This window comes from Episyrphus balteatus, chromosome 3, assembly GCF_945859705.1.
Source record: "Episyrphus balteatus chromosome 3, idEpiBalt1.1, whole genome shotgun sequence".
Taxonomy (NCBI): domain Eukaryota; kingdom Metazoa; phylum Arthropoda; class Insecta; order Diptera; family Syrphidae; genus Episyrphus; species Episyrphus balteatus.
Window position 1 is genome coordinate 94295425 of NC_079136.1, and position 25656 is coordinate 94321080.

Genomic DNA, 25656 nt, shown 5'->3' on the forward strand with positions numbered 1-25656 from the left:
TATATATTTATAAAATCTTCATATTTATACATATTTTTTTTTTTTTTTTTTTGTTGATAATTTATTTGTTTGTGCTAAATCTTTTTAGGAGAAACTGAAGTAAAAAAAAGGAACAAAAAATAATAATGTTTGGTTTGCTTTTATGAATAATGTTGTTTGTTGCTACTTCCTAGATGCAAATAATTATAACCAAACAAAAATGTTGAATGAATTGGAAAATGAAAAAAACCCTAGTAGTACTTTTTTCTATTGGGTCTAGTTTGTGAGATGCTCAAATTTCGAAGTTCAAAATTTTTTTTGTCATAATTGCGGTTAACTACTCTAATCATTTTTACGGAATTTTATTATATCTTTATTTAACCTTTATTCCTTCGTTATTAGGTATTCTTTTCTGGATCAATTTGCTATGTTCACTTCTACTTAATGCATTCTTAAACACTTCTTAAATCTGTGTTTTTTTTTTTTTTTTTCTTAAATACTTCTTTAGTCCTTCTGAAAGAGGTATTATTCACTCCGCCATTTTTGTACCTCGTTGGTAAATGATTAATGCGATGAACTGGCATGCTAGAGGTTCTGGGTGCAAATCCAGCCTTTGTCTCCTTGAATTTCAATTTACTGCTTTCTTTTTTCTACAAAGTTGCGGATAACAAATTTTAAATATAACAGATAGTAAGATTTCTTAAACAGAAAAACTGTCTTTTAGTCCCTAGACCAGAACATTCAATTGTATGATCAGAACTAAAATAAGTTCTATAAAAATGTGTGACTTTAAACAAAAATGTTTCTTTTTCATATGAAATTTTTGAAAACAAATAAATATAATAAATTTGTTTAAATTTTAGTTTTAGTAATTGACTAAGGGCCAATTTTAGAGCAAAGTTAGAGCAAAAATCAATTTTTCAACAGTCAGATATAGCTTATTCCTAGGCACAATATTAAATTAAATATTTAAAAATGTTTTTTCAGTACCTATTATCATATCAAAAACATCACAACTTAGAAATATGAATAGCAAAAAGTTATGTTCCACAATAATAAATAGCAAAACTAATGTGTAATTTTTATGTTACATGTAAGTAACATACACTGCTGGTCATACACCAAAAAAAGTCGGACAACTGAGAAAATAACTTTATATAGAACAATAATGTATGCTACTTCTTCTAAGAAAAACACTTTCTGGATTAACATTTTTGATATCTTTTTTTCAAAATTATGACCATATATACACATTTTTTTTTTTTTTATGTGGATTTCAGTATGATATTTGACTAACTTTTCGTACTAATCCAGGAACTAGGCATTATTATCTTTCAATTAAGCCATCGAAACCTAAAAAATTATTTAATGGAATATTTTTAACGAATTTTTAAAGATATGTTACATGAGAGTAACGCTGGTACCGAAAGGGTTAACGCAATTCACACACGGCCTAAAAAACAAGTACAAGTAGGTATTTAAGAGTATATACTTAAGTTTGTAGTAAACTCAATCTCTGAATCTTTAAACAATTTTCGTTAAAATTCCAGGATAAAAAGACCCTTGACTCGACAAAATATTTAGTAGTACCTATTTGTATATACAGGGTGTCCCGGAAAGAGAAAAGGGCATTTTGGGGGATGATTCTTGGGTATATTCTAAGAAAAAAATTGTTCTACAGTAACTCTCTATCTGCAAAGTTGATTACCTACCCTTTAGCGATGTTCTTGGAATTTACCTCAAAATCATCCCTCAAAATGCCCTTATCTCATTTCGGGACACCATTTGGCCATTATCTTGAAAAAAAACCTGCAGTAACATTATGTTTTTAGGCTTTGTAGTAAAATAATTGCCTCTTCCACGGGAGAACTTAAAGTTGTCTATTGGCAAACGTGGCGATGATTAAAGCCCTTTACAAATCCTGAATCAAACCAACACAGTACTTGAAGCTTCGAAATGTTAATATTTCAATTAAGTATACTGCCATGTACATAATTTTGATTAAATGCCAACGAAGAGTTTTGGGAGACTTTGGGATTTGGGTATTGTGTAATATTAGTGTGTATAAACTTGAATTTAGCAAAAAGGTTTCTTGTACTAAATATGTATTTTGCCATCTACATATCTATATCTACCTACGTCAGATGGAATTTCCCATAATAAGACCTTTTTCAATTAACTGATTTTTTCTGTCTCATCTTAAAGATTTTGTCAACCTTGTTTTTGGCTTATAATCTTATAAGTTGTGACGTAGCTCACAAATTTGTACCTACCACAATGCACAACAAAATGACGAAGATAAACTTAAAGCAAACAAATGACAACAACAAAATTCAAACAAATCCAACTCATTTTCATATTTTTACTTGCGATATAGGTACTATATATCAAGTTATGCATTCGTACAAAAAAAAAAAGTTGAGATAACATTTTTCCATGACATTACGATGGTAGACAATGCCAAAAAAGTGGGTCCCGGAAGTCCGTCTGTCTGTCTGTCTGTCTGTCAGTCTGTCAGTCTGTCTGTCTGTAAACGAAGCTACAGCCTAAACGGATGGGCCGATTGATGCCAAACTTGGTATGTAGCGTTTTTTGGCGACTCTCCAGAGGGGTTTTTGGAATTAATTTTTTTGGACCAAAAATAACGGTACTTGTCATATACCGATTTTAGTAAAATTGAAATATCTTGAAAACGGCTCCAACGATTTTGTTTAAAAAATTCAAATGTTAGTTTTAAGCTAAGGTCTATCGTTTTATGGAAATTTTGTTTTTTGAAAATCATTATTAACGGTACCTGCCATAGAACCGTTTTTTTCAAATCCTCTTATCTCCGAAACTGCATATTCGATTTCAACGAAACTTTTTGTGAAGAATCATTTATACAATTTAAATATAAACCATAAATAAAATTTTCAAAAAAATAATTTTTGGATTTTTAAAAAAATTTTGAAAATTTTTTTTTGAAAAATCAAATTTTCGAAAACGGGACATTGAATTTTTTTGAAATTTTGTTTTTAGATGTTGATTAGTGATTTCTACAAAATGGCATACCAATTTTATTTTAAAACTTTTTTTCCAAAAAAATATTTATAAAAAATTAGTTTTTTAAAAAACGGCTCTAACGATTTTGAAAATTTTTTTTCTAAAAATGCATGTTAATATATCAATCAAAACTGCATACTTGTTTTGGCAGGCAATTCAATTTCAGATTTTATTTTAATTTTTTTTTTAAACGAATTTTATTTTTTTTTCCAAATTTCTATATAAAAAGTCTTAAAAATTTAAGCAACTTTAACTCTAAGAGCAAGTTCGTGCGACCCAGTCGTGCATTTTATTTTTTTTTGTATTTGTTTGTTCGTTCATTCCGCTGCGAATATACATTGGATGTTCAAGTTGGAGAAAGTTACCTTCCTCCAGTAGTAATACGATAGTCTTCCATGCCATATCGAATCAACAAATTAGTCTAAAAAATATTAAATATATTTAATTATATTTAAGTGTAGTTATTGTTCCGGGACCCAAAAGAGAACAAACATTTTGATTGTTAAATAATTTCAAAATGAAACCGAAAAACCCATCCAAAAGGTTCTTACTAAGTGGCCTTGTGTTAATTTGCATTAATTTTGTTCAACAGTCATTATGTAATGACTTCGAGCGTAAAAATGAAAATACCACAACAACAACAACAACTGAACGTTGTGACAATAACGATCAACAAATGGTATGGTCAAGGTTTCTTGAGGAATACACTGTGAGGTATGATGAGTTTTGAAAGTGAAACTTTTGTCTCACCAATTTTAAATGGATATATAAACCATATTTTAGCCAACAAACAAATGGATCAAGAACTGCAAAGGTTCTTCCAAATCCTGGCCTAGTGAACCCTAACATGATTAATCCACCAACTCCGATGAATTTCATGAGCGATCAAAACTACCACCGATACATCCCAACAAACAATATCTACATAACAAAGAGAATTGGTGAAGCTATGGAATTAGAGCCACATATGCGTCCACCAGCAAAGGTGATCAATCCTCCTCATCGACAAAATGGTATGCCATCTGGCTTTGGGGGTCAAATGCAACAGCAGCCCAATCATCAAGTACATCCACAACAGCACATTCGTGCTGTATCCGAAAACGATTTGTATCTCCTTGGTGCAATCGAAAAACTCGTTTATCGGGTGGATTATCTAGAAAGTCGCGTGCGAAGATCGGAACAATTAATATACTATCTAATGGCGGGGAATAACCAAAAAGAAGGTATATATTCATTTTTTTTTCTTTTTATCTGTTACCTAAGATTCACTTTCATTAATTTTTTTTTGTTTTTTTTTTTTGCATTAAGTTCGCGATCCATGCCCAGTGAATTTCACTCGCATCAGTGACGCATGTTATTTTATTAATAGCGATCAACAGGTCAATTGGAAGACTGCAAATAGTGCGTGTAAGTCGGTCAACTCTTACCTGGCTGAATTCGAAAAGGTGTCAGAGAATGAAGAGCTCATTGCTCATTTGCTAAATCAACAAGTTCATCGGGGGCGTGATTTTTGGTTAGGTGGCCTTAATCCGGGCTTATTGTGGATTTGGGCAAATTCAGCTAAACCAGTTAATCCGAATATGAATTTAACATCGATTGCAAATAATTTGCAACAAGAAACCGATAATGCAACCAACACAGGAGGAAGTAGTAATAAAACAGAATCAAATAAAATATTGAATAATACAATGGAAATTAAGGGACAAGGAAGATGCTTGAGATTATCTTATAATCCGGCAAAACATTCATATTTTTATTATGGACAGGAGTGTACTTCGAGGCATCATTATGTATGTGAATATGAAGACAAGACATTGGATAATAAAATTAAGAAAATATCTAGAGAATTGCGATTAGATAAAATGAGTCATGATTAGTAATAATTTATCTCAAGAGAATTTTGGCCGAGAAAGGGCTTTTTTATGTATAGTCATAGTAATAACGATATGAGCCATGTTTAAAAAAGTGTGCTTTTGCATATTTATGTGTATGTATGTAACAAATTGTAATAATTTATTTATTTATTATATTTTGATTTTTTTAATAAAATTTAATTTATTCGAAACTAAAACAAATTATAATATATTTCATATTTTATATCAACTGAATTAAGTAAAAGTAATGAAATTTTGATATGAGTGACAATAACAGTTCGAACCACCCCCAATTTCGTTTTTTCATACCATAGCCATATTAGATCATTGGTTGAAAAAAAAAACTGTTTTTTCGTACTTGTGAAATTCACCTTTTGACCACCACTTTGAATATTGGTTTTTATCTCGGATTTCATAGATTATAGAAAGATACTAAATTTCGACATGAACTCCTAAGTTCTAATTAGCAGATTGCGCGAATTTCAAACTACGATCTATATAAGCACACTCTGAGAAAATAAATAGTTATTTTGTAAGCGCATTTCGATAGTCACTTGATAGAATTCAATGAAATATTGCGAATAACTATTTTGGAACAGAAAATAGTTACAAATAGTTAAAAATAACTATTGTAAAAGTAACATGCTTTATAAAATAGTTAATAATATTTTTTTAATCATTTTTAACAAAAAACAAAACCGACTTATAGAACGAAACTTGGATTAATGGTTTTGTGATGGATTCTAAAGTTCGAACTGAACGCAATTGAAATGGGACCACGCTGCAGACAACAGCTTTCGAATACAAAAAGAATTATCAAAATTGGTTTACCTAGTCCAAAGTAAAGGCTTAACTACAATGATCTAAAAAGTGAAAAAGTGGGAAATTTACAAAAGTAAAAAAAAATTATTTCTTTCAAGGCTTGGCCACACCGAAGGGTACATGCGGTAGCGGTACGGGTATTTGTATGAAAAAAATTCCAAACTGACACATCAACGTTCAGATGTGGAATTTTTTTAATACAAATATCGTTACCGCTACCCGTATCGCTACCGCATACCCTCCGGTGTGGCCAAGCCTTCAAGCTCCATTTGTTTTTGGAAAAAACTACAAAAATTGTTTTTCAAACCAAAAAATAAGCTATCTGCATCATTATTTTTAATTTTTTGGTCGAAAAAACTATCACAAAATAAGTTTGAAAATTTTCACTTTTTGACTTTTTGCAAAAAGTGGCCGTTGTAGTTATACCTTAATGAGGTAACAAACATACAAAAAAAAAATACAGGCGAATTGATAACCTCCTAGCTTTTCGAAGTCGGTTAAAAATAGTTAAAATTAACTGTGCCGTAGTACTTACGTAGGTAACAATTAAAATAGTCATTTTTAACTTTGATGCTCATAGTTAGAAATAACTATTATTATAAAAGTTACACGCTACAGCAAAAAAGAAGTATAATTATTTTTTTTAGGTAGTTACAAAAAACTACTACCAAAAGTACAAGTTTGAAGTAGTGTCTCGTGTTGCAATTATTTGCCTAAATTTCAAAAGAACTGCATTTAATCGAAAACAAGCCTTGGAAATATAAACAAGCTACCAAATCCTGAGAGCCCTTAAATTTGCCTATCAGCATATTTCGTTAAAAAAAATAAAAAAATAATCATTTTTATTAAAAACACAAAACCAACTTCCATGGATCAAAAATGGGTTTTATGGTTTTTCTCATAGTTTCTAGAGCCAGAACCACACCAGCAGGCACCAGCTTTCCAATACAAAAAGAATTATCAACATTGGTTCACTAAGTCCAAAATTATGAGGTTACAAACAAAAAAAAAAAAATACAAAAAAATAGAAATGAATTGATCTCCTCCTTTTTGGAAGCCGGTAAAATGAATAAGCTGGGTTGTAAACTTCACTAGTTAACATAACTAATTTTTGTTTGTTGCTGCCTATCTAAGTCGCTTTTCTTTTTCAGAAGGCTTTTCTGAAGGCTTTCTGCGTGTGCTGAACTTGAATCAGAAAAAATTAATCAGCTCCCGTTTTTGAAATATTACCGTTAAAAAAGGCAAAAAAACGATTTTTTTACTACTTCCAGCTTTCTCAAGTTTCAGTAAAATTAAAAAGAAAGTAATTTCGTCAAACTTAAAGGCTTGGCCACACCGAAGGGTACATGCGGTAGCGGTACGGATACATGGTATAAAAAGAGAAGGTATGATCATTAGAAAAAACTCAGTATCGAGAACTGTCAAAACTTATGGCTACTTAAGGTTTTGACAACCCAGCCCATTGAAATTGTTGTTGTAAACAAATTTTTCTTGGAAATTGTTGTTGCTTTTGACTCTGCCAAATGCCAAACGTCAAAACCTTACTACCCCATTTTGTAAGATGGCGGCTCTAATGATCATACCTTGTCTTTTTATACCATGGTACGGATAATTGTATGAAAAAAATTTCACATCTGAACGCTGATGTGTCAGTTTGGAATTTTTTTCATACAAGTACCCGTACCGCTTAAAGACAAAACTGGGTTCGCCGAAGCCTTTAAATTGACATTTAGGCAATTTAATAAAATAATGGGAATATGTCCATCTTCAGGTGGTAAGGACTTCATGCAAAAAAATTTGCAGTAAAATCAACTCCTTGTTATAACGTTTTTTTCCCATACATTTTGAATTAGTTTGGCACATGGACCACTTTACACTCTCTTTTCGACGATTTCGACAATTCCACACCAGAACGTCGAAATTCCGGTTTGGATTTTTTTTCATACAAAAACACCGTCGGCACCGTTTTTTGTTATCGGTCGTAGTTGGTGTGTGAGAACCTTTAACCACCTCTAAAAAAAAGCGCCTAATGTGTATTCACCTTCAAATTAAAATCTATTCTAATTAGTCCGCCATTTTACTAATTTTCTCCTGCACATACACAAATCTACTACAATCTACTGTCTACTTCTAAGCATACGGTATTGCCATCCCCCAATTATTTCTCTACCTCCATACGTCAGTACAGTATACTTCGAGAGCGAGTGCATGAAAACTTTTTCTTCTATCTTCATTTTCGTCCTCTCCTCTATGCACAGAAGCAAAAATAAAATAAAAAAAAAATCAAATCAACCCAAGTGAAAATGAACATATTGTTCTGTAAAGTGAATTAAAAATTTATCAAAAAAAAGAAATTTTATTATTCACAAATATTATGTTCTACATATTACTTTTTACAACAAAACAAAAATCTAAGGAGCAACTTTACAGACGATTATAAAAACCAACAAAAAAAAACCCTCTTAAAACATTTCTCTTGTGGGTAAGTAAATATGAAGAAGAAAAAAAAAAATAAATGAGTCTTCTTCCCCCCAGGAAGAATGACATCGTGAAAAACGTCTCGTCCATCAAAAACTCTTCAATCTCGTGCACTAATTAATAAAACTATAATTGATATAATTTGAGTTGGAAAGTATACAAATTTTGTTGTTTTTAAAAAGAAAATTATTATTGTAATAACCTCAAGTCGCTAGTCGTGAACTTATCATCAAAGTTGACCCGAAACCGCGATATTTTTGGATAGAAATGTGATTCCAAAAAGTTTCACTGGGTTGTTTTTCTTTTTTGTTTTTTTGTAAATATTTTTTTGTCACTTGCAAACCAGATTCGTTTTGAAGACATTTTTTATCCACAACCAAAATTATACAAGTTAAGTATAGTTCTGATTTTGTTGAATTCCCAATCAACCATTAATAAATTTATAATAAATCCTTAAAATGTTATATTCCAAATCAAAATAAACGCATTCTGAGGGGGTTTACATTTTCCAAGTGCCGGTTATAAATCGATTTATACTTGCTCTGGTTTCATTAATCTGTTTCTGTCTATATGCTTTATTTGACATGCCTTCAAATTGTGCGGCGCTAAACTCGGTAACACCAACAAGTTTTTTTTTCTTATCTTTTTGTTTTTTTTTTCTTTTCTTGTAACCACAGGCACATTTGAATAAATTTCTAATCAGTTTTTAAGTAAAATTTTGAATTTTATAATAAAAGTACATTGAACAGGAGTGGCATTTTTCAAAATGAACATTTTTAACCGGAAGTGTTTCCCGGTTGGAAGTTTAGTGTTTGGGGAAACCAATAAGTAAACAAGCTCTTAGCAAAGATCTAGATCTTGATGTTTTGTTCATTCGTTTCAACTTCCTCTGTCTTCAGGTTAAGGATTATTCCATATCTGAGGTAGAGTAATTTTGGATGTCGTTGCATTTGTCTGTTCAAAGAGTTCTCTAGCATATCCCATTTTTCGCTATTGTAGGTATATTTAATGTTGGAAATAGCGCTTTTTAGATTGTGTTCCGTTCAAGAATATATCGTCGGCACAACGCACACTGGGGCCTACTATATGGGAGGGATGCCCAAAAGTCCATTTCTTAAATTATAATTTTTACGTTTTTTTTTGTTTTATTTCGTGAGTATAGGTTCTTCCCTATCTATTTCCAAGCTTTATATCATGAATTAAGCACAACAGCTAAAAAAGTGAAGCATCAAAGTGCAAAGTTTTATACCATTGATTTCATCCAGTTTTAGTGGTTAATCATGGATATAATTTTTTTCTTCGTATTTAGTGAAAATAAAAATAACTAAAAATTATCAGCTATGGGCCAAGGTAAGTAGAGTTCACTGAAGTGTTTTTTAGAATTATACCTTTTAAAATATCAGAGATATTTGAGGCTAAAATCGGAGGTCTTTTTTCGAGAAATTATTGATTTTCATGGAAATGCGCAAGGTTCTTTTAAAACTATTGCCTGTTTATAATGCATAGGGGTACTCTTAACATAAAACTGAACTCAAAAGTAAAAGCCTCCTGCGCATTTCAATGAAAATCGATAATTTCTCGAAAAAAGACCTCCGATTTTAGCCTCAAATATCTCTGATATTTTAAAAGGTATAATTCTAAAAAACACTTCAGTGAACTCTACTTACCTTGGCCCATAGCTGATAATTTTTAGTTATTTTTATTTTCACTAAATACGAAGAAAAAAATTATATCCATGATTAACCACTAAAACTGGATGAAATCAATGGTATCAAACTTTGCACTTTGATGCTTCACTTTTTTAGCTGTTGTGCTTAATTCATGATATAAAGCTTGGAAATAGATAGGGAAGAACATGTACTCATGAAATAAAACCAAAAATAACGTAAAAGTTATAATTTAAGAAATGGACTTTTGGGCATCCCTCCCATATATTAGGCCCCAGTGTGCAACGCCAAAACCGCGAATCTGCATTTTTGGACATTTTCACTTTAATGCGACATTTTATTTGTTATCCCTCTATTATTCCATCTGTTGCCTAGAGGTCTAAACTACCAATTTCCGTTACACTAGCTTCAATAAAATTGCATGAGTTTCTAAAACTCTGAAGCCGTTTTTCTCAAAACTACAATGTGCAGATTCGTGGTTTTGGCTTTGCGCCCACGATATTTGATCGTCATCACCAGGGAACGAATTTTCCTAACTTTGCTTTTTTTCGTTATCGTAAGAAATTATAGACTTTATACAAACACGATTCATGCCTCCCTGATTCCAAATAAATGTTATTTTTTCTCAAGCATTTAAATACATTTTTAAGTTTTGTTGGGCCTTAAAACTTTCGAAAGCTTGCAAAAACAAGGTAGTAAATGTACATTTATTTACTTTTTACATTTATTTATTTTTTTTTTTCAAAGGGCACCAATTGGGCAAGTGTTCCCCTTTTTTTAAGAATAGCAACGAAAATGAAATTTTGAAAACTCACTACTGTTTTCAACTTCAGTCATGGACTAAAAATATATGAACAAACAATTGATGTAACTAATGGCGACATCAACTTCAGACTTTCCGAAAATATTGAAGTTTCTGATCATGTAAAGAAGGCTTTCAGCTCATTTAAGACGCTTCTTAAAGACGATCGCAGGAGGCAGTTTTCTGAAAACTTTAAAAAACTGTTGGTAGTTAAATTAATTAAATATTAAGCTCATTTTTCTTTTATTTAACAAATCGCTTTCCGAAAATTATAAGGTTTTATGTTTTATGGAAACCCCTGCAGACATACATACAACCCTATAATTCTCAGCCAGCGAATTATAGGGGTTAATTTTAAGATCATCACAAATTGGTTTGCTATTCATAAATCCCTTTATAGATCCCAAAGTACTTGGCCTTTTCCCACTGAAAAAGTTGTAATTCATTCAATTTAAGCTTGTTCAATGGTTATTTCTTTTTATAAACTGTTTCGCTCTTACAGTAAGTTCGGGTAATGTGGTGGAGGCGGGTTAGACCGAAAACAAACAGCCAATTTTTGGAATGGGGGTATAATCAAAACATGAGTATGCAGTTTTATAACCTTACGCCTTCTGACCACGAATTAAAAACCTGGAAACTTTAAATCGCGCCTTTATAAGGTTTTCGGGGGTTTAACAAGACTAGTTTAACAATTAAAGTGAGAAGGCTAATTTAACACCAATTCACATTCTGAATAAAAGAATTGATGCTCTGTCATTTTTCCTAAGCTTGAATACCTCAATCTCACCGATGCCACAAGTAGAACTAAAGATATAAGCTTTTTTAACTAATTATATTTTTGGAGAGTTTTGAGTTCAAACAAACAAATACAAAATGAAACAGATGATGTATAACCTTACACCCCTATTACGTTTTTCAACTATCAATTGTTAGTTGATAAAAAATAAATTTTGATCTCTTATTATCTAATTAAAAAAAAATAAATAAAACAAAGAATGATGCCACCCGTTTTTATTTGAAATGTAATTGAAAACTTCCATAAAAAAAGACCAGTTTTTCCCCAAATTAGATTTTTAAAACACCGTATTCATCTACTATCAGTTGACAGTTGAAATCGTAATAGGGGTGCTAAACAGCTTACATCTTCAGTTATATTGATCACATCGTCAAAATTGAGGTGTGGTGGGCTAGCAAAGCATCAGTTCCTATATTTAAAATGTGAAATAGTGTGTATTAAGCCCACTCATATTAATTTTAATTTGTTTTATTTCTGTTCGTAACTATGTGCGAGCAATTTTTATATAAAAAAAAACTGATCAACAATTTACAAAAACAAATGTTCACATTTATTTTAAATACTGCTGTGTGTGAAAGTGCGTGTGCACTCGAGTAAATTTCGTTCAAAATCGAAATCTGGAAAATACTGTTCACTTCCTCTGTCACTAGGAAAAAATTCTTACGAAACTACTTCTTTAATGGATTAGAAGAACTATCAGAACTCTCAGGCAATAACCTACTGAACTTTGTCAAGTCCTCCAAATGGCTCGACCAACCATAGCATTCATAGGTTAACACTTTTTCATGAAGTTACAATGCGTCAGGGTATCACAAGGGATCTACATTGATCTAAGTGTGACGGTAACAAAATCACCTGTCAGCCTATATAACCTAGCCATTTCTAAAAGTTTAATGGTTGTTTTGTATTTTTATAACACCAAGAGAAAGATAAGTCCTTTCAAATAAGATTTAATTTATGTTCAAAAAGCTTTCACTTACAGCGAAATAGCCTGGGGAATACTTAAGAGCTGCAAATGCTCCGGTCTAAATGTTGAAATTTTTCACAACAACGAAAATGTACCACCGTCAATAATAATGTGAAACTTGTAAAAAAATGTCCTTACCTTTTGCTCAATTTTTCGTTTTCAATTGGTATACGGCCGACGTCTATTCCGGTTTGATTTCAGTATATTACCCGCCATCCCTATGAGAAAGACTTATAATCCATATAAAAGAGTTTATGTAGTTCAATTAGATCGGAAATTTTGCTTTTTTATCAACATGCGTTTTGGATTGTTTAACGAAATTGAATTGGAATCGAAAAGACAATTAGATTCCATTTAAAGAAACCGTAGTTATTTTTTTCATTTGTTATATATATTCTTAAATAATTTGTCTTGTAGTAATCTCCTACAAATACGCTTCCTTAGTTACATAAATATATGCTTACATTTTTTTTACAATGAGCCGAAAATATCAAACTTAAGAGTTGGAAAACTTTAAAAATGTTCTATTCGTCAATATTTCAAGCGCAATTAATATTACATGTCTAAGAAGAAAAACGACATTTTAAGTATCAAGAAAATATATTAAGAAAAAGTTAATCCATTTGAATTTAAAGTGTTGAATAGTGAATAACGTGTTTAGCAAGATTCTGCGCGCCAATTTCACGAGAAGATCTTTTTTCAAAAGCCGTGAGAATTATGAAAAGTAAAACAAAAACTTACCATGAAAAAAAAAAACAATCATATTTTAAAAGATCACTTTGTATAGATAATCCACAGCTTCAAATTGTTTATCCTTATTTAGAAAAAAATCTGAAGTAATTCCCTGTAAGTTTTTATTGTTGGACTCTGCGGTAAATTTTGACTGACTGGAATTCAAACTTGTAAAGTGCTTCTCCTCTATGTCGTACGTTTTTGGTTTTTTTTTTTTTAATAAATATTCAAATAAAAACTGAACTAATCGGCAGACTTTTCCGCTCCTGCAGATACCTCGCTTGCGCCCATTACTTCTTATTAATTTGATTAAGTTTTAATAATTTATTATTACTATTCTATTTAAAGGTGTTTCGAGCTTAACTTAAAAGGCATCATTGTGTAGTGTTTTAATCTAATTATGGCAATAAAGGTCCAATTTGAAATTGGACATACGGCAACGGTGAAAACCAAGCGCACTCCTGAAGGCTTCACTCATGATTGGGAGTTATACGTGCAAGGTGTTAACAAAGCTGATATTAGTGCATTTGTTGATAAAGTTGTATTTAACTTACATGACTCTTTTCCAAGACCCAAGCGATGTAAGTTTAAAATTATTATATTCTTCAAGTTGAATTTTAACATTTAATTCTCCTTTTTTTGTTTATATAGCAATTAAAGAACCACCATACGTAATTAAAGAATCTGGTTACGCTGGCTTCGTACTCAACATAGATATCTATTTCCGCAATCGTGATGAGCCAAAAAGAGTAACATACTCCTATGACTTGGATCTACAACATGAAGGTCCACCATATCATCGTTTTGAAATAAAAAAATTCATTTTTGAAATTCCATCAGAAGATTTCCGACAGAAACTTGTCAAAGGTGGTGGTATTGCTGTGTCAGCTGTTGTCGGTGGTGCTATTGCCAGTGACGATAAAAGTCTCGATATGAATGTGCCAGATAATCGAAGTCAAATGGTCGGCAAACCGAAATTAAGCAGTGATGCAACAAGTTCGACTTCTTCGTCTTCTTCGAAAAAACACAAACAGCGACCAGACGATAGTAAATTAAATACTTTTGCTAATCTCTTTGGAACCCCAATTACCAAAAGTGCTCAGAAATTTTCACCAGATCCAAAAACTAAAACAGCAAATGGTGGTGCAATTGCCCCAACAGGTCCTTCTGTACCAGGTAAAGGCAAAGATAAATCAAATTCAGCTAGTAGTGGTGCAACAGCTGGAACTGTATTGTCAGGTCCTGTTGCTGGAAGTGGCAAGGATAAAGAAAAGCCCGATAAAAAGGATAAACATAAGCAACTGACAAGCCCACATAAGGAAAAATTACACGAAGAAAAAGAAAGTAAGAAAAAATCTGATGGAAAGCACGAAAAGCGAGAAGAGAAGAAAAAGGATAAAAAAGACAAGGAGAAAGAAAGAGAAAGGACTAAAGATAAAACTTCTAAAAGATCTCTCAGTCCGAAAAGTGCAGCAGCATCAGCGCCTAGTCCTAAACGACCAAGTCCTGTGCGTTCTTCGTCTGCCGCTAGTCGAGACGATACATCAGTAAAATCATCTACGAAGGCAGCTGAAAGTGACAAACGCGGAAGCAGCTCCTCCAGCGGAAAAAAGTCGAAAAAAGAAAAGAAATCACACGACAAGGAACGTGAACACAAAGAAAAACATCGAACTGATGTTAAAGAAACCGTTCCTGTGGCCAGTCTTGCACCAACACCTGCAGCTGCAGTTCCCACTGCTGCAACCTCATCACAACCGCCAAAGGCTTCAAATACAACAGTGACTCCCAAAATTGATCTCAATAGCAATAAAAATCAAAAAGTCTCTGATAAAGAAAAGGACTTGAAGAAAAGTGACTCGAAATCTTCGGAGAAAGAGAGTACGCCAGTACAAGGGAGCGATAAGAAATCTTCAACAGAAAAAGATAAAAAGTCACACAAACACAAAAAGAAAGATAAGAATAAAGAAAAGGAAAAAGAGAAAGAAAAAGATAAGGATAAAGATAAAGATCAAGCATCTAAGAAATCAACCAGCAGCAAAGATAAAAAAGACAAAAAAGATAAGACTGTGAAAAATGAATCTGCAGCTCCAACAACAACCACCAGCAATAGCAATTCTTCAGCAATATCAAAGAAATCTTCATCCACAACAGACGTGGATACACCAATCGAGTCTGGCAGCACAAAATCAGCCCCAAATTTAGCGTCGGGCACATCTTCGACCAAGACAACGTCAACAACAAACAAACAAAGCAATAATGTCACTGCATTAACTGTGCCTCCATCAAATAATAGCACTTCTACCAACACAGGAACAACATCATCAGCAAGTGGCCTTTCATCTGCTCCAAATGACCTCAGCGATGTAGATAGTATCAACTCGGAGAGTCTGCATACGGTTTCAAATTCGAATTCAGATAAAGCTGCCCCAATACAAAATTCAGACAGCTCAAATAGTAGTTTTCCGGAATTACCGGCAGCAGCCTCTAAGGCATCGGCTGTATTTCAAGCTCCAGCTAATCCTCAGCCAACACCTCCGACAACTCCATTAGCAACTGCAGCTCCAGCGGCAATATCTGAACCACCACCTAGGGCACAAGCAACACCACCTGTTGATAAGAAAACTCATCGCAGCGGTGCTGAAAAATCAAAGGCTGACAAAACTGCTGAAAAGGAGGACAAGAAACGCCGAAGAAACTCCACAGCAGTAAACACTTTCGTTGAACCGCCTTTGAAACAAATCAAAAAAGATCTAAAGCCAACTCGAGAGAAAACCCAATCACCGCTACTTCGCGCCGAAGAAAAACAAACTTTCTTACCTCCCCCGGCAACAACATCTGCACTACCAATCCAAAATACACCCGTTACGGCTCTCAATCTTGAATACTTGTCCGAATTGCAGGAACTTCATCAAAAAATTATGACCCTACAAGACAACGAAGAGTTGCAACAAGTAGTCGAAATGATTGCCGCTACCGGACGCTACGAAATCACTAGTAAAACATTTGATTTCGATTTGTGTAAGCTGGATCGTCATACGGTGCAAAGGTTGCAAGACTTTTTCGCTACCTCTGTGTCGTGACACAAAATACGACTGTAGAAACCAAATAACAATTTTGTAGATCTTAAAAATTGAATCTACTACAACACATCGCGCATTTCTTTACTCAAATTTCCTGCCCTTTTTTCTTATCCCACAAATAACAAAACAAAAAATATAAAAAAAAACAACAACAGCAAGAGACTTGCAATAAACCCAGGTAAAGCAAAAAGCAATTGTTAAATCTTTTTTAATTTATTATGAATTTATTCCCACATTTAAGTAAAAGAGAATAAATAAAAAAAAAACACAAAATGTGAAGTTTGTATATAAAAATCAAATAACTATATATTTTAGATTTTATCGTCATTAATATACACATAAATATATATATATAAATATATTCATAGACTTTGTGGATTTATAAAATTGTAAATGTAAATATATTTCATAGAAAAAATATATATAATTATTATTATACTATTGAAGTTAAACAGAAATAAACAAAAAAATCAAATATTTGATAGAACTGTATATTAAAATAATAAATAATATAATACAAGAAACATCTATATTCGAAACAAAATTTATAGTCATCACACATGTGTCCGTCCGCGCGTATTAAACAAAAAAAAATTATAAATTACACAATATTTATTCGAAAAATAAAAATAAATTACAAACCAAAAAAAAAAAACAATTTAAATTAAAAAGTGACACATAGTATGACTCGTAATAATATAAATACACATACGTAAAAAATACAAAAAAAAAAAACAAAATAAGTATCAGGTTAGATTTGGAATAAAATTCTAAATGATGGATTGTTGATGGTTGGTTAAGGAGAATAGTACAGGTTTATGGCAAAATAGAATTAGAAGGCTGTTAACACACATTACGAAGCTTTTAAAGATAAAAGACTTTTCAACTTAAGATTATTGAAACATTAACATCTATTTTCGGAGTTTGATTTGTTTTTGATTTTCATAAAATAAAAGAAACACATTTTTGTGTGACCCGTAAAATCAGTTAAAGGCCAATTTAATTTATCGGTCATTATGGCGTATGCGGAACATTTTCTTCTTAGTTGAATTGTTTAAGTATCGCTTAACGGGAATAATAAGAGAAACCGTTTTAATGGAAAACTTTGGATTGTGACATTAATACAAATCCAATTTGTTACCAGTTTTTCTTTGAAAGCACTGCAATGCCCGTAACATGACTTTTACTTTTTGTCAGGCTAGTTCGTTTGGATTTAGTATTAGAAGATACTTGGATCAGGGTCATAATCTAAGATTTTAATTTTAGTAACCTAAAAACCTTATTTTTTAGTGGTTTCTTAACAGCTTCAGTGACCCTAAACAAATCTGAGTAAGACTTTCCATTTCAAGTTGAAATTTTCGGTTAAACATAGTTTCTTAGTAGACCAAATAATATGAAAATCAGAATTGTTTACCATACTTGACCTCTTAAAAAAACATTATTATAAGAAAAATAAAATATGGAATGTTATCATTTCGGAACTTCTTATTGAAAGAAATTTTCTTCAGAACAAAGGGTGGATAAACCGTATTATTTTAAATAAAATGTTAGTAATAAAACCCAACATTTAGTTCCATTCCTATCGGCTACGATTCCCGAAAAAAACAATCACTGAATCCGTTCGTAATGGAAAATTTCATACAAATCGTCACTACGATCGGAGTTTGTGATTCTTTTTTTCGGGAATCGAAGAAAATTTCCGATACGAATGGAATAAGTGAAAAAGCCGAATACAACATTGACAATTACTCCTTTCTTTTTTTTTTTTATTTTACACAAAAATTCGACAAGCAACTTACTGAAACTACTAAACTTTTTAGTTTTTTTTTTCAGAAATTGAGATTAAAATATACAAATCGCAATAGGCAAAGTACGAAATATATCACGTAATTAAGACCAAAGAAAGTTACGCATTTGCACACTAATCATTAAAAAATTAAGGTTTGTTTATAACCAGTTTGGCTTTGAATGGGTTTTCATAATTTATTGAAAGAAATTATGATTTACACATGGTTTTTTTGTAAAAAGCATGTGCTTGCTTTCAGAATTTCCATACAAAATTACATTACATTATCCAAAATCACTGAAAAATCTTGAAAACAACAGAAAGAAAAATCCAATTTAAAAAAAAAAAAAATACATGGTACAATACCCATCTGTAAAAAATCAATGTGAGCTAATCGACAATTCTTTTTTCACTTAAATTCTTGATATTTCAGTTCAATTGAAATAGCGTTTAAAATTATGGACGAACATAAATATTTCACGTGAAAAATTTTTCAAGTTCTTAGTATCTATTAATTCTAATATTTCACTCCCCCTTCAAATTTTGTTTTGTATTTTTGCGCTCTGAAGATTCATGGATTTTGTAAAAAATAATCCCTCAAATTTTGTCATCCTGGTCAATTATGTCGACAGGTAGAAGAAATAGATGCCACAGTATTCAGTCAAGTGGCTTGTAAAATTTTGAAAATATTGAAATTCGGAATCAATATTTCTTCCTGTAATTTCTTTTCATTAATTTTTTTTAATAATGTTCCCCTATTTTTTAATTTTACATTTATCCAACAACAAAGAATCTTGGCCCTGCGAGTACTATAATAAACTAAGCACATCCATTGCAATAATATCGAAATTACAGATTTTTCTAAAACCAAGTAAAGGACGCTTAAATGTTTTGATTTAAAGTTCTATTTTGTGTTAAACTATCATTCACTTACATACTATGTCGTCAGTTTTTGCAGTATGGGTTAGCAACTAACAATGCGTTTTACTTTTAATTTTTAAACTTGTTTGCTTCATTGAAAACTTATATCCTTATCTTGAACTCGATTTTTTTTTCTCTTCTAACATTAACAAATAGGCGGTTTTAAGTTGTGAAAATACTAAATACTTTGTGGATAAGTATTTTTAATGTTGTGTTCATTAAAATATTAAAAACAGAAAGAATTTTGTCTTTAAAAGAAAATTCTTATGTAAAAAAAAACTCAGAAAAAAAAATACATGAATAGTGCTATGTGGCCTTCATTTTTATGCCCCAATGTAAAAAATAAAAGATCGCTTTTATCTGCAATATTATACAATATTATTATATTATAATAAATATATATATATATATACATTAAATAAGTAAAAATTGAAGAAAAGTAAAAAAAAGTAAGCAGTTAAGTGTTTTGAATGAAACACAAACCAACAAAAAACAAAAATATATATATATCTACCTACATAAAACTCAACCAAATATTATTTCTCAAAAAACAAATAAAGTAAAATGAACTAAGAATAAATTATACAAAGTAAAACAAAAAATAACAGAAAGTAAATAATTATACATTACAAAACAAAACAAAAAAAAAACATCATAGGCATTTTATCATCTAAGTTTGAATGCACAATTTTTAAATTAAAAAAAAAAAAAAAAAAAAACGAACAACAAATGAAACATTAGGAGTAAAACCGTTTCAAATATTTATTTAATATTAATTTTAATCTTTAAATTAATTATTATATAAAATAAGAAATTCACCACGTCATATTAGTTTGTTATTCTGTAATCTTAAAACTCAATTGAGTGGTATAAATAAAACATAAAAAAAATGAATTTTGTTTTCATTAGTAGATTTTCGCTTTGAACTTCAAATACATATCTAAACTAAACAATTAGGTAAGTATGTTTGAAGCTGGATTAAATTGAGTATTAATTTAGGAATAAGAGACCGATTGAAGAGCCGCAGAATACAAAACCATTTAATTAAAAAAATTACAAATTTATTTTTAACCCCTTGCCGGAAAAAAATGGATTTTAAAAAATTTCCTCCGAATTCATCGAGTGAGACATCAAAAGAAAGGTCTCGTTAAGCTCTATTCCTTCCTGAAAACCAAAAGTTTCTTGGAGGTTTGGTTGCTGACTTATTTGCATCCACACATTATTTCCCACATTCGGAGTTAGATATGCAGATATCTGCGGACAAAAGTTTCAAAAAAAGTTTTGGTTTACAGATATGAGGTCGCAGGGAACAGGCCTATGCATTTAGGTAAAAAAAATTACAAATTTATTTTTTTAAGATTTTCGAAAAAAAACTCAAGGCTAACCCCTTGCCGGAAAAAAATGCATTTTTAAAAATTTCCTCCAAATTCATCGAGTGAGACATCAAAAGAAAGGTCTCGTTAAGCTCTATTCATTACTGAAAACCAAAAGTTTCTTGGAGGTTTGGTTGCTGATTTATTTGCATCCAAACATTTTTTACTACATTCGGAGTTAGATATATGTAGATATGTACAGATATCTGCGGACCAAAGTTTCAAAATAATTTTTGGTTTACAGATATGAGGTCACAACGAACAGGCCTATGAATTTAGGTAAAACAAATTGCAAATTTATTTTTTTGCAGGTTAATTCATCGAGTGAGACATCAAAAGAAAGGATTCTTTAAGCTGTTTTCTGACTGAAACCAAAAGTTCCTTGGAAATCTGGTTTCTGATTTATTTTATTCGAAGTTAGATATGCAGATATCTGAGACCTATATTCGCTGAAAGCGGTTCTATAGCAGATAACAAATGTGAAATTTTTTTTTCAAAAAACCATCCCCGGAACTTGCTATGACGATTCTTATATTCAAACAATAAAGTGCTTTTTCAACCAAAACTTTTTTCAGGGAAGTCTGATTGCATTGGTTTAAGTTTCATGAGATGCAGCAACGAAAAATACCCTAATATCATGTGCCATAAGGTAAGGTTTATTTTTAAATGAAGCCGTTAGCTTGTTTTTGGTTGATAGACAAAGGACCCACTGAAATAATGAGAATGTGGGTGATAACATAAAATTATTGGTATCTGGGGTGGGTCTTTCATTTGGATGCATAAAATATGAAATTTTTTAGGCCCTAGACGAAAAACAAGCTAACAACTTCATTTAAAAATAGACCTTAGCTTATGGCACATGGTCTTAGGGTATTTTTCGTTGCTGCATCTCATGGAACTAAAACCAAGACAATCAGCGGTCGAATTACGGCATACGTTCGTTAACGAATGGTTGCTATGTGTCCCTAACGTTTTCTAATAATTAAATAGACAGAAATAGTCAAAACGTTAACGTTTGATCGTAATCGTGTGCCGTAATTCGACCCCAGGACTTCCCTGAAAAAAGTTGTGGTTGAAAAAGTACTTTATTGTTTGAAAATAAGAATCGTCATAGCAAGTTCCGGGGATGGTTTTTTGAAAAAAAATTTCATATTTGTTATCTACCCTTGTCGGAAAAAATGTATTTTAAAAAATTTACTCCAAATTAATCGAGTGAGACATCAAAATAAAGATCTCGTTAAGTTCTATTCATTACTGAAAACCAAAAGTTACTTGGAGGTTTGGTTGCTGATTTATATGCATCCAAACATTTTCTTCTTACATTACGAGCTTAGATATGCAGATATCTGCAGACAAAAGTCTCAAAACAAGTTTTGGTTTACAGTTCACAGGGAGCATGCCTATGCATTAAGGTAAAAAAAAATTACAAATTTATTTTTTTTTTCAGATTTTCGAAAAAAAATCAAGGTTAACCCCTGCACTCTACCATCTCTTCATTATGTTTTAATATAAATAAATAATTAAATAATAATCTATTAAATTAATAATTTTATGTGTTTTCGAAAAAAAAAAAAAATTTAAATTTAATTTCTGTAAGCACTAGATAACAAATGAAAATAGCTATAGAGCGGAAACTGATAACTGTTGGTACTGAATACTTTAGTTGGTCGAGCATTTAATATTAACTCTCTCCATGTAAAGAAAACTGCCTTTTTTTAAGTGTAGATACGTCAATTAAAAAAAAACCGGGTGGAATTGATGACAGTATTTTTCAACAATTTACTAGGAAAAAAAAAATACAACTAGCAAACAACTTGCACTTGTAACTTTACCTGCATTATTTCAACCTTTGTTTCCTATGTATTAAAATCTAACACGGAAGAATTAATTAAAAACATTTGTTTATACCGATGATAATATCTTTATTATTCATACATTAATAAATACAATTCGTTTCATTATGTCCTTTTAACAGACTTAGTCAAATTTTAAATTTCCCATAACTCATATTTTTTTGTTCAAAACATTTTTTTTTTTATTTTTTGGTATTAATAGAAATATTTTAAAGGTAAACCGAGTACAAAAAGAGTATTTGTTTTGTTTTAAGTAAATAACAAATCACACCAAGTAAATATATATCATAATTTCTACTTAAAAATACCTAATAATAAAAAAAATAACAAGAATTGTAAAAAGTTATAAAAAACATCCGAAACCATTAGAAAAGGTATGTAAAACAATTTAAAAATCACTTATAGAGATTAAATTAGAATAAAATTATTTTTAATTATTCATTTAATGTTTTTTTTTTTTGTATTAGTTTTTAAAAATTTTTTATTCGATAAAATTACAATCAAAATACATTTTTTTTGTAATGTCATGTGTTTTGTTTTTATTTGTTTTCTAAAAGTGTAGATGATTTTTTTACATCGTTTATATTTAGATACAATTTTTGTTTAATTAGAATAATTGTACATCTATAATTTACGGTAAACATTTTTTTTTTGTTTATTTTTTTGTTTTATTTGGAACACACAATAATACTGCTATTTGCATAATAATTTAAATTTATTTTTTTTTAAATATTTTTTTTTCTTTTATTTGGTTTCTCTGAAATAAGAATTATGACAAGTAACGATTTTGTAATTCATTTTTTATTCTATGTGCGGATGAGATTTATAATTTGAATCAAGCGTTATAATTTTAATAGTATTGATATAATTAATTTACATTGTTTGTTTGTTAAAAATAAAATTTGATAAGCATGGCAGAAAAGGCATTCAGTGTTAATAGTGAACTAAAAACTAAAAACCAAGCAAATAGCAGAAACATTCAAGAAAACATAGTAATAAGGAATTTTGAAGAGTAAAAATAAATTATAATCGACGAAAGTTGATTTAGGTTATAATTTAGTACTATCATGCGTTGTTGTCAGCAATAATTGCAAAAATTGTTTTTGAACAAATAAAAGGATAATTGTCATCATCCATTCAGAATAAGGAAAATTTCGTGCAGAAATCAAGGAGTTGAAAATCCATGCAGGAAAAACAAAGATGATCAGCCTTGAAATTCAGTAATCCTTTCAAATTAACATTTCTCAACAACCGGTAGAGAAAGTAGAGTTTTCAATACCTTAGGTCTACATTAACATACTTATCGGGAAGGCAAGTTAATAGGTATGTGGACCCTACTTACATATTTAAGCCTAGTACATACTTCTTGTGAAGTGAATCATACATTTTTTGTTTTCAATTTTCAAATTAATTTTGTTCGAAAAAAAATATATAGGGGGAGTAGATTCACGAGTGAAAAATCGTACATTTTACACGTGAACTACTTCACGTTGCGTCGTGAAGCAAAACTCTCTTTTTCAACACGAAGGTTCACAGGAAAGTTCACTGATGACGAAAAAATTAATTGTATGGATTCACTTCACGACTTGCTTCACAAGTAGGTATGTACTACGCTTAAATAAGTAAAGCATAAATTTCTTCTATATTTCGCTTTTAATCTCAGCACGTTATTTGAGAACAATTTGATTCAGCGCATCAAACGCAGAAAAGTTTCAAATTTACTTTTTTAATCAAAATGTTCAATTAAATTTAAAAAAAACACCGATTTTACTATCTTCATATGCAAATAAATTTCAAATCTACTAACTCCTGCAACTGAAAACTCCAACTATATAGTTGCGCTAAAAAGCCTGTAATAAATCAAAATAAATGAACCGTCGCGGTTAGTGGTTATTTAATACTAAAGTAGATCTGGTCAGCTCTGGGTGATGCAATATGGGGCATAAGCAATTTCTTGTTCCCTATATTTTATTCCCTTCTCTAACATCGGCAGCATGTTTAGCACATCATTTGGATTGCAACAAATGAACAGAAGTGGAGGGATAGAAACAATGCAAGACACAACGGGTTGTATTACGTTTTCTGTAAGTTGTAGATATAAAAGATCTTTAATTTTTCCTTTAATTGTTTATTTACATAACGTCAAAAAAAGGGGAAAAATGCCAAAACCAATTTGTCGGTTCGACGAAAACATTCGATTTTGATAAAATTTTGTGAGAATGCATACAATAGTTGCTATCAGCTTTAATAAAAATGCCCCCTAACTAAAAGAAAGGCTCTACACAGCGGATGCGCAATGCGCATCCAGAACTCACGTACAATTCACAATATTAGATAATTTACAGAAAGTGTGAGACTGATTTAAGGGTAGCTGTATGGTATGAAGATGCTTCGTATGACAGCAGGGGACCTATTTTGTAAAACGGTTTTCGTTGGAACTACTTCTTTATCGTTCAAATGCGATTGTGTATTACGATAATCGTTTTATTTCAACGATACGCTTTAAGGCTTACGACTTTCGCCTATCGTTTGAATTTCGTTTTCGTTTAACTATCATAATTGTGTTGCTCCTGTGTTAAGAATGCATGTCAGGCTCAAACAAATATTTTTTTCGATTTAGTTCGGACTTACGACTCTCTCGCTTTACATAATCAATCTTTGTTCCAAGTTTCAAAGGAGGGGTCCTGAGATACACCTCAAAAATGCAATATCATACAACGTTCCTATGGGGCCGCGAAATAGTAAGAGTGGTGGCCTAAAACCTCCTGGTACAAGCAAATGAAAAAACACCTGCATTCAGTTGGTCTCAGAAATTTAGGCGAACCCTAGAAGAGGCATAACTTCTTCACTGTTTTATTTCTATCTATCCTTACATAAAAAGTGTGAAACAAACATGATAAATTTAAAGCAATATAATTTATCTGTTTTAACAATGAATGCCATTTAACTACAAGTTTGAAATGTTTGTTAATGTTATGAGTATTTTATTTCAGTTAAAATTATATTGACTATTCTATGACTTTTTTTCTTTGGTTTGTTTATCGTTTTTTTGCTTTGTTATTTGTAAATTGTCATTTAATAGAACACATGATGCATACAATAAGGATAATAATATTCAATTTGAGATTGGCTCGCAGCATTAATGGAAATTTAATATTTTCTTTCAAAAAAATTCACAAAATATACACGATTATGTAATGTGAGTAAGTTCTAAAGAAAACTTTATATTTTCATTACAATACAAAATATTGTAAGTGAATGCACTTAATTCTATTTTTATTTTTGTTTTTGTTTGTGAGTTACATAAGTAAATTAAATGCATTACTCATTTATTTTTATTATTAAGGTGTGTTTAATAACTGCAATTAAAATTTTTTTTGTTTCGATTGCAATTTTTTAATTTTATTATTTTGTTTTTAAATAAATGCAATGGAACAAAATGCATGACAAGAATATTTCACATATACTAATATTGCTACTTTGG

General features: G+C 30.9%; 2 protein-coding genes across 4 annotated transcripts; both read left to right on the forward strand.

Annotated features, from left to right (window-relative positions):
- Window positions 1-3081: 3081 nt before the first annotated feature.
- Window positions 3082-5104, forward strand: LOC129914129 (uncharacterized). The gene is made up of 3 exons (XM_055993199.1): window positions 3082-3735; window positions 3805-4244; window positions 4330-5104. The coding sequence occupies exons 1-3, from the start codon at window positions 3539-3541 to the stop codon at window positions 4896-4898; spliced, it is 1206 nt and encodes a 401-aa protein (XP_055849174.1). The 5' UTR covers window positions 3082-3538; the 3' UTR covers window positions 4899-5104.
- A 2785-nt stretch (window positions 5105-7889) lies between these two features.
- Window positions 7890-18409, forward strand: LOC129913990 (protein AF-9). Of its 3 annotated transcripts, none has more exons than XM_055993003.1 (4): window positions 7890-8199; window positions 8253-8585; window positions 13508-13740; window positions 13811-18409. In XM_055993003.1, exons 3-4 carry the CDS (start codon window positions 13560-13562, stop codon window positions 16237-16239), a joined length of 2610 nt encoding a protein of 869 aa, XP_055848978.1. In that variant the 5' UTR covers window positions 7890-8199; window positions 8253-8585; window positions 13508-13559; the 3' UTR covers window positions 16240-18409. The 3 variants fall into 3 exon arrangements, with proteins under 3 accessions (XP_055848978.1, XP_055848979.1, XP_055848977.1); XM_055993004.1 differs by having other exon boundaries at window positions 7890-8195; XM_055993002.1 differs by lacking the exon at window positions 8253-8585.
- Window positions 18410-25656: the final 7247 nt, after the last annotated feature.